This window comes from Polistes fuscatus, unplaced genomic scaffold (assembly GCF_010416935.1).
Source record: "Polistes fuscatus isolate 324 unplaced genomic scaffold, CU_Pfus_HIC Scaffold7, whole genome shotgun sequence".
NCBI classification, from domain to species: domain Eukaryota; kingdom Metazoa; phylum Arthropoda; class Insecta; order Hymenoptera; family Vespidae; genus Polistes; species Polistes fuscatus.
Window position 1 is genome coordinate 3456669 of NW_025113151.1, and position 10764 is coordinate 3467432.

Genomic DNA, 10764 nt, shown 5'->3' on the forward strand with positions numbered 1-10764 from the left:
TTGATAATAATATTAGGTAATTTGCTTTAAAATTTGTTTAAAAACGAATAAAATTTTAAATAATTGTTTATTGAAATTATAAAATACTATTTTGAATCGACCGAATGCCCTTGTTTACTCCCGGTTTATGCGCAACGAATAAAGTAGAAGAAGGTTAACGGAGAAAAGTACGAAAATGCAGAACCAACGACTAACATCGCAGATTTCCACCATCTGTTCTCATCGAGAATCGAACTACAGTAGTATACATATATAGAAATACATAGGTATCAACGTCGTAAAGGATCACAGAAAGTAAGATCTATTTTCATTTACGAAAGATCACGTTCCTCTGTTTAACGAGACAACCTTGCATTCAAGGTACTCTCTACTTTACCTTTATATGCTATTTACATTTCCTGTCAATGGTATATTCTCTAAAACACCCTGTTTTATTTTACGAATCTAACATATTATTATTGTATAATACAAAAAGGAAAGATTAACTATGTAACAGCAACATCTTCACGATTCATATCAAAAAAAAAACGAGCAAAAATATATATATATATAACTTTAATAACGATTATTGTTTTATATAGGACAATACAAAATTTCTTAGAATGTTCGAATATTTTTAAATGATTTTAGAAATTAATTACTATCTTTCCTAAATTATGTTGCTTAATTTTTTTCTAATTGTAAATATATGTAAAATCTTACTTGTGAAATTCAAAGTTTAAATACAATCTTAAATGTTGTTAAAAAATAGTAATTAATCTTTACAACTATCTAATAACTTTTAGTTAAATCCAACTGATAACAATTAACATTTAGGATAGACCAAAAGTCTCTAAGTAATCTCAAAACTCCTAGATTAGGAGTCTACTTTATTTTGAAACTTTTTAGACTAATTTTGTTCGCATTATATAAATGCAAACCTACTCATAAAACTAGATACCTACCAACGCACATAAATATTATCGGAAAAAGAGTAATATTATTTTTTTTAATAATCTAACAACTTTTGTCCTATCTAGAAATTTCACGTACAAAAGCTGAAAATGATACTTGAAAGAAAAAAAAAGAAGAAAAATAATATTTCAAGACTAATTACTTAATTTCGTTAACGACTAATCCAATAAAATTACATTCAATTAATTTCACCGAGATAAATGAAATCGTTATAGAATAATTAGTATTACTTCAGAATTCCTATCACGAGTGAACCGACACTTACCATTTCCAAAAGAAGAAGAAAAAGAAAAAAAAGAATTAAAAAAAATAAAACAAGTTTAGTAGTTGTTACAGTCGTTCAAAAGATTGAAACGAGAATGCCGTCACGTTCCTAGGCTAGGAAAGGTAAACATCCGCAAAAGATTTTTCAGTTCTTCCATTCGTATTAAAGCATAGAAGGAGAAGACGGAAGAAGAATTCGTGGCATCTGTTTAAAGTATGTCGAGCGATTACTATTGATAGAAAGAATGAAAAAAATAGAAAGAAACCCCCCCCGCCCCGAAAAAAAAACAAAATAAAATAAAATAAAATAAGTAAGAAAGAGAGAGTGTAAGAAAATAAGATAATAGAAGAGGGGAATGGGGATAAGAGAAAATAAAAAAGGAAGAGGGAATTCAGAATGTTTCGTCAGAGAGATAAGCGAGAACGGAGAGTTAGAGTAGATGTTCGTTTCATAGTTGTTGCCTTGTTGGCCACGCACGCATAAGTTGCTCAGAAAGAGTGTGTTACGACAGAGAGTCATACTACTCGTACAGCCAAGACACACAAGAAGGTCTCCTATAAATGCGTGCGCGTTCGTTGACGAGTACCAGTCGAGGTCGGTTGGTGGGTGCAAGGTACGCACGCGCCAAACCTGTCACCCAACACACCAACATATATATATTTCGTTATCTTTGTTTATATCTTTTCTTTTTCTAAATCCAATTCCTCGTTCCTTTCTCTCTCTCTAACACGTTCTCTTTATATAATATACATACATACCTTCCCTTCCTTCCTTTCTTCCTCCCTCCCTCGTGTCACTCGTGTCACAGTTTAGTTGACAATGACGCGGAGATTTATCGTAACGCAGGATGCATCATCAAATTATATCAATGAACGAGGATAATAGCAACACAGTGTTTTGCGCGGGCAACAGTTCGATCGGACAAAATTCTACTGGGAATATCGAATTTATCGATTGATTTGAAAAGTGTCATAAACGAAAGTTTGTTATCGTGGGGATTTTGTATTGAGTTTATTATTTGAAGAAATTATCGTAGAGAGAAGTTAGTGGATTGTTGTAAAAATAAGAAAAGTAGGTCGTACAGATCTAACAAGAAAGTTTTCATCGATCGTTCATTTGTAAAATAGTTTCGTAATTCACATTTATCGTGAAAACGAGAACTGTAGAACTGTTCTTGCATTTCATTTCTTTTTTAAATACTAGTTATTAACGTGCAGAAAAAATGTAAATTAAAAATCGTAAAATCTATCAAAGTTTAATCGATATTAATCGATTGGTGATAACAGTGACGGTAATCGATTTAAACTTCAAAATAATACAAAATTCATTTCTTTCTTTATCGCGAGAAAGAGAATCGAATGTTTATTAATTTTTCTTTTTGTCTTTGTCCAATGTTTACGTACACGCATGTACGTTGTGTATGTTCATCGATCCTCGGCTTTTGATTTGTAACCGCAATACCTCACGTGCTGCGATCGGATCGATTATAAAGTTTCAGTGATAAGTAAATCGATACGTTATCACTTGACTCGTTTAAAAGTGAACGTAAATACGTAAGTCAACCTGTCGATTGAATTTTTAATTTTTAAACGAGATACTATCGATCACCAATTAAATCGAAAATCTTTTCCAATAATTCCAAGAACACGAGTTATCGTTTGGAATGTTAAACGCGTTACTGAACGAACATTCTTTTCTTATCGAATGAGATTACTTATTACGTAGATAAGAAATTTTCGTAACTATCGAAAATAAAGTGCGAAATATCTTTCTTTTTACGAGTAAACAAAAAAATAAAACGCGTTAGATCGCTATCGAATAAACAGTAAAACAAAGGATTCAAGATGTTGCAATTGTTGAAAGGATTTTTAGATCCTTTCGTTTTAATTGGACTATTATTAGGCATTTTGTACTTTTATTTTACCGCGACGTTTAATTTTTGGGAAAATTTATGCGTGCCATTTAAAAAACCAACCATTTTGCTCGGTAATTTCGGACCGTTGCTACTATTTCGAAAATCACAACCAGAAGGGATAAAGGAAATGTACGAGTGGTTCAAAAACGAAAAATTCTTTGGAGTATATCGCGTCAGATCACCGATATTAATTCTGAGGGATCCAGATCTCGTGAAGAGCATCTGCGTGAAGGATTTCGTATGTTTCGCGAATCGTGGGATACCTATCAATAACTCTCAGGTAATAAAACGTTGTGGTTTTAAAACAGGAAACAATAAAGCACGTCAAACTCGTACTCGTAATATTTTTACGATTATTGTCGTATTTTATATACGACAATGATAATAAAAATTATCGATGTGTCGTTATTAAATTTCGTAAATAAATTAAATAATATCAAATAAAAATAAATATATTCTTATTCAGGATCCATTGTCCGGTCATCTCTTCAATCTGGAAGGAAGAAAATGGAAGGGCCTGAGATCGAAATTGACTCCGGCCTTTTCTTCGGGCAAACTCAAACGAATGTTTTATTTATTGGCCGAATGTTCGGAAGAATTTCGAATACTTATAAACAAAACTTGTGAAAATAAAACAGCAGTAGAGGTTCGCGAGCTTGCAGCTAAATTTACGATAGACGTCATCGGTAGTTGTGCATTCGGCATACAAATAAATGCATTGACCGATGAGGACTCCGAATTTCATAGGGCTGCAAAGAAACTTTCAAGGCCAAGTTACAAGGCAACCTTATGGAGGATGCTCCGTACAGCCATGCCTAAGCTCTACAAGTTCCTAAACGTTCAGGTTATTGATCCTGAGGTCACCATGTTCTTCAAGAACGTTGTCTCCCAGATGATCAGACAACGAGAGATCAGTGACCAGAGGAGACACGATTTTATGGATCTTTTAGTTGAATTGAAGAACAAAGGAAACTTGGAAAACGACACTGGATCGATAACTCAGTCCTTGAACGAAGATGACGTACAAGCTGCTAAAGAAATAGGTAAGACGTTTACTTATACAATTGTTTAATGTTTTATTGTTAGTACGCAATAATTTGAAAATTTAGTGTGACGTTCAACGAATCGTGCATTTTGTTTAGATTCTGTGAGTTCTAAATTTTATTGTTGTGTTATTATTATTCAATTGTTACGTTATATACAGGGTGTCTTAAAAGAGGGTTTACCGAGAAAAGAAAAATTAAAATAATATCAATATTGATTTATTAAATAAAATTATTCTAAAAATTCTGTTTTATAGGTGCACTAATTCCACAAAAATCTTACAACTTTTTAATTACTATAAAATTATGATCCAAAGTCGTTTTACTGGAATAAAAAAAACCAAAACAAGAAATTAGTATTGTTGTATTAATAGAATTACAATATTTGATTTATCATTAAAAGATTTGATTTTCAAATTACAGTATTATAAAAAAAAGTATAAGTCTCAAATATCAACAATAATTTATAATTTTTCAGCTCGGTAAAGCGACTTTTGAGACAACTTGTATAAATACACAATTATGTCATTGATATTATAAAGAAAATAAAGATTGCATGGAGCAAAATTGTCTATTTAACCTTGAAAAGAAGCAAACACTCGCATCAGTATTGTATAAAGCAATTATAACGGTACTTCTGAGAACTTTAAACCTCACAGCTGCGTCATAATTACAAAATTATGTCATTATACACTTAAGTGTTAAAAAAGAAAAGAAAAAAACAAATTGAAATGTGTGAAATTATTTATCTTTAAACAAAAAATAATATAATTATTTGAATTATAATCATTGAAATAATCAAGAAAAGAGATAAATGAGAATATTTTCGATTCAAAAATAATTATAATGGATCGATGAAAAAATTTCTTCGTTCATTAAAATATTTTTAGCAAGGTGTTAAATATGCTTCTCTCGAGTGAACGCTAATCAGTTTAATCGAGTCACGAGCCAATGTTCTTTACTCGTAAATATTTATCACGTTCCTCGAATTCCATGGACATTAGCGTACATTGTCGAGTGAATTCTGAATAAGAAGATATACGAAACACTAATATATCATGACTATAAATGTGACTAAGCTATTTTTATAAAGACACGTCCGTTGATAAAAGAAATAATAAACTAAACTGGTTTGCTGTTCTGTACTACGCGTTCTCTCCAAGAGAGAAAGAGAAAGAAATAGAAACAACCTGCATTCTAAATGACTAGAAAAATGTGGTTCTTCTAAAAGAGGGAGAAAGAGAGGTAGGGGGAAGTAAAACAAGTAATTAGTTCATGCCAATTTAGAGTACAAATTTTCTTGTAATACAATATTTCACGATTCTTATACACAGAAATATATTTTCGGACTATTAAACGTTTCAATTGATATTAATTTTATTGCAAAATAACATTTTATTATAAGAGAAGTAAAATTTGACATAACTGACAAGAAAATTGGAAAGAAGATATTTCTAATCATCTCAAAAACATTATAAGATACAAAGAAGGGCTAACCGAGTACTATTTAATAAAATAATCACTGTATTTTTATTACATCTTATACAATAACAAATACTATTATGAGATCAACTTTTGACCACTTAAATAAAATGATATTTATGTAACAATAAAATTGATATCAATTTTTAAGTAGAATAATTTTAAAATATGTTTCTGTATATTTATAAGCAAATATCAATTATTTCATTATTTACAGTAAGAACAGGTACGAATACTCCTGTAACTATCTGTAGAATAAAAATATAAATCCAATATTATACCGTGTGTAAGGAATACGACGATGTTTTCTCATTTTGCATCGTTTTATTCATTCGTACGTTTGATAAGAAGTTGACCTTAATTATGCAAATGACACTTTTACAATTTCCGTCGAAGAAACGTTATTAATGGTCGCGACACTACAATAATACATCTTCTAATGTAATTTGATTTGTACCACTTTGCAGACGTATAACTGATCAGACATTATGTAAAAAGAAATAAAAGACCTTGGACCATATCTGGTTAGTAAATACATACAACGAAGCAACCTCATTTACTGTAACCTACCGATCGAGCTTTTTGCTTTGATGTATGATACGAAAAAAAAACATAATAAAAAAATTCCACGGATTTTTCATAACCAATCGAAACGACCTACTTCAACCGAGTTTATAACTGAATATGTGTAATTCATTTTCAGTACTCGATGAAAATTCCATCGCGGCCCAGGCGTTCGTTTTCTTCGTAGCTGGTTACGAAACTTCATCGAACACAATAGCCTTCTGTCTGCACGAATTGGCATTGAATGAAGAGATTCAGGAGAAAACCAGGCGAGATATTAACGATGCCATTACGAAACGAGCCGGGAAATTAACTTACGATGCCGTACAGGATATGAAATATCTTGACTTAGTGATCCTAGGTGAGTAAACGAGTTTCATTTAAATCTAGAAAGAAAAAAAAAATATTCTGCTGATATTGACTCACTTGTTCGCACTTTCTTTGTATGAATTCGTAGAACTATTTTTAAATTTTCTAGAATTATATTTTTTTATAAAGTATATTTTACCTCGAGAAATTGTTGAACTTTTCATAAGAATTACGTATTGAAATAAAAAATTACATTTCCGGTATTGTTCATGTTGTATTTTAAATCATTTGTTTTTTCAAACTTACCAGCGGTGCGTAAAATAATTCAAAAATTTTATACGCGTTATCTAAATCAGGGTTCCTCAAATTTTTTCACTTGGCAACCCTATTTATTCGAGCAAATATTTTCTTAACCCCGAATATAAAACTCTATACTATCTTCTCTTTCACTATTATAAACTCACACACAGACATATTATACATTTAGTTTTAACAAACTCGTTTGGAATTCATTTTTCGGTCATTTCATGTCCAGAAATTGTTTAGTTTTGTTAACATTTTTGGGACACCCAAATTTAATTACGCGATATCATATGGGAATCCCATGCGTTGAACAACGAAAAAATTAACAATTGACTTTATTTAATATGTTTATTAATTATTCTCTCAGAAACTCTTAGAAAGTATCCACCAGCTCCTTTACTTTCTCGAAGATGTGAGTACACCTACCAAATACCCGGAAGCAAAGTAAAACTTCCAGCTGGAATGAGAGTAGTCATACCAATTTACGGTCTCCATCATGATCCAGAACACTATCCAGACCCTGAGGTATTCAATCCTGACAGATTCATTGACGAGAACAAACGAACGAGACACCCATACACATATCTTCCATTTGGAGAAGGTCCACGTGCTTGTATAGGTAATAAAATCTCTTTTTTTACAAATAATAATTTAATTAATTAATATACAAGTTTTTATTACATTTACTATACAAGATTTTTCTAAAGACGCTTAATTTATATTATAAAAAGAAATAACAGAAAACAATACTCAATATTAGTTTATTAATAGAATTGGTGTATTAATAAATTATTATAAATAATAAATTTGATTATTTATAGAATTATGATTGATTAATATAATTAATATAATTAATAGAATTATTAATCTCCAATTACAATGTTTTAAAAAGTATGATTGATGAAACATTTGCAATACAAACAAATTAGAAAGTAATATTTAACATCTTATACTTTAAATTAAGCTTTTTTTTCAAATACTCTAATTGTATGTGGAAACAAACATCACTATTTTTCAATAAAAAAAAATAATAGAAAATCACTATTCCAAATATCTGGCAAAAAATAATTTCTAATTTTTATGTTAAAATTTAATAAGGCGACTTTTAAAACAGCCTGCATTTACGAGGATATTAATTACATGTTTTTACGAAAAGTTTAATGATTTTATCAGATATAAATTACTGAATGAAATAATTTTAAATAATATTAAATAATTTGTAAATTTTTATAATAAATTATATTTTATAAAATCGTTATTATTACTTCGATAATGGAAATAACGTTGTTAAATTTTTGCATACCTAAGATTCTGCGAAAGTTACGTCATTGACACTTATATTTTACCAAAACCCCAAAAGAAGATAAAACTTATCATGATTTTGTTTACTCTCGATAATTACTTAAGCACATGGCTTACAATTAGAGTTATTAGAGATGTCCGATAGAATGTTTTCTTTTTCAGTTATTTATAACAACTTTATTATCAATCTTAAATATTATATTTGTCCGTGATTTTCTTTGAAAATAAAATGACCGTGTAATATATCCTCGAATAATGTTTGCTTCGATAACGTGTTATTACGTTCCGCAATATAACGGATTTACGATGTGTACGTTGACGTACACGTATTAACTATATCGTCATTTTCTTTCTTTTCCTTTTTGTTTTCTTTTTTCAGGAATCCGGTTTGCATTATTGCAGATTAAAATTGGAATAATTTCCTTCTTGAGAAGCCACGGAGTTCAGGTTTCCGATAAAACGGTTCATCCTATTAAATTCAGCAGACGTAGCCTCGTTACGACCAGCGAAAATGGTTTTTGGCTTAACATTACCTCAGAATCCGAAAATTCTTAGATAATATTTATCTAAACATCGAATTGCATGTACTTAATATTATTATTATTTTTCTGTTTTTATAAAGATTTATATTATTACACATTTTGTTTATTTTTTAAATCATTCTCTCCTTATGATAACAGACTGATACTCCAAATTGAATTTGGTATTGTTATAATAAAAAAAAAAATATTTCATTGACGATGATTTTTGAACAGAATTTATGAAAAAAAAAGATAAAAAACAATTTTATCGACATATTATATTATACTTTTAAATATTTTCTATTTATTAGGTATGCAAATTGATCGTTACCTTTTTAATTTTATTATAAAAACAAGATAAAGGCTCATGTTACAAAATCTTTTTGCGAACTTTTTCAACTAACTTTAAGTGCTCCTTCTACAAATAGTATTTTGAGGTTCTAAAAAGATGATAATTGGATTGGGTCAGGTTCGGAGAGTACACTATATGAAGAAGAGCTTCTCATACCAAGTCATAAATGGTGTCCCATATTTTTCGAGCAACATGTGGCTTAACATCGTTATGATGGAAAATAACATACCTTGTTTCTTGGCTGATAAACGATCGTTTTCGTTTAAGTTCATCGTATAAATTGCTTAACTGCTATTGGTAATAATATGTAGTTATTATTTGACCAGGTGAAAGCAACTCATAATGGATGATACCTCGGAAATTCCACCATACAGAGAGCAAATCTTTTTTTCGAATGAATATTCGATTTTACCATTGAAGTTAAAGGTTACCCGAGGCCAACCATTGATTTTTATCTCTTAGGGTTGTTATATAAGACTCACTTGTTATCCCTAATTACGGTTTTGTGCACGAAATTGCCCAAACAATTGCAGTAATCTCTAATTTGTTTGTTTTATTCATTTAGCTCAATTCAAAGATCCAACATCCCAGCTTCTGAATTACGGAATGATTGATAACAGCGAAAAATGATTGTTCCTTCGCATACGATGACTACATTTCCTATGACTAATAAAAAATATTTCATGGATAAACACCAGACAACCCTTGTACTTATCGTTAGTCAGAAAATCTAAAATTAGGAAAACAGAAGCAACGGGGTTCTTTTTTTATCCTATTGCATACCCTTAGCGAAAGTCTAACGTTTCTTCAAGGTTAAATACTTTTAAAATGTTTCCAGAAAAAGAAAGAATTATGGAGCACATGTGATGAGCACGTGTGCTTTACCAACGACAATTCGGTCCTTCATCTTTCAACTGGAGAACAAATTTTACAAGAATTGCGAATTCGTTATGCACTAACAATATATATGTTAAATAGTAATTTGTGATTTACGTGATTATGAAAGAATAAGAAATCCTAAATATATATTCTTGAATAAAAAATAAACCAGGAACAAAAAATGATTTATAGTTATTTTTAGAAAAGTAAAGAACAATTTTAACTCCTGGACATTTATTTGCCAAAGTTTAATTGATACTCCTACTCAGATAACAATTTTTAGCATCGAACTAAAAAAAAAGATGACCTCATAAAAGAAATAAAAACACTGATAATGGATGAATAATACAACACGTGCATTAAAAATAGTAGTTTGTTGTTTGCAAAATTAATAAAAGAAAAGAAACAAAAAGTGGATTTAGATTTTGACATCTAAAATGATTAATCAAATTTATTAAATGTCCTTCAAGGACAAATTATAAAATTTAATATTATTTCTACTAAAGTCAAAAGATACCTTTTAATCAAAATAGGTATACACAAAACCATGGTAAAAATAGTGTTAATTAAGTTATTAAAAAACAAATATATTTCATTAAATTATAAATATCGTAAAAAGATAGCATACGAAAAACGTATTCATATGAAAAGAACATGATTTATTAATGCGATTTGTTATATATACTTCAACGTTTTATTTCTTTTTATAGATTGTTTAAATATAAATTTAAATATTTATAAAGATTATGATTCATGTCATGTATAATTTTATTAATAATCGACGAAGTAAAACACTTACTATAAATAAGCTAATAAAGATAGAGAATATAGTTTGTCAAACAGCGAGTATAACAAGTAATTTTTTATCTCTCTCG

General features: G+C 29.6%; 1 protein-coding gene across 1 annotated transcript; it reads left to right on the forward strand.

The window, feature by feature from the left end:
- Positions 1-2643: 2643 nt before the first annotated feature.
- Positions 2644-8736, forward strand: LOC122524299 (cytochrome P450 6B5-like). Its single transcript, XM_043646461.1, has 5 exons — positions 2644-3414; positions 3601-4177; positions 6363-6584; positions 7203-7454; positions 8517-8736. The coding sequence occupies exons 1-5, from the start codon at positions 3064-3066 to the stop codon at positions 8690-8692; spliced, it is 1578 nt and encodes a 525-aa protein (XP_043502396.1). The 5' UTR covers positions 2644-3063; the 3' UTR covers positions 8693-8736.
- The last annotated feature ends 2028 nt before the right edge of the window (positions 8737-10764 follow it).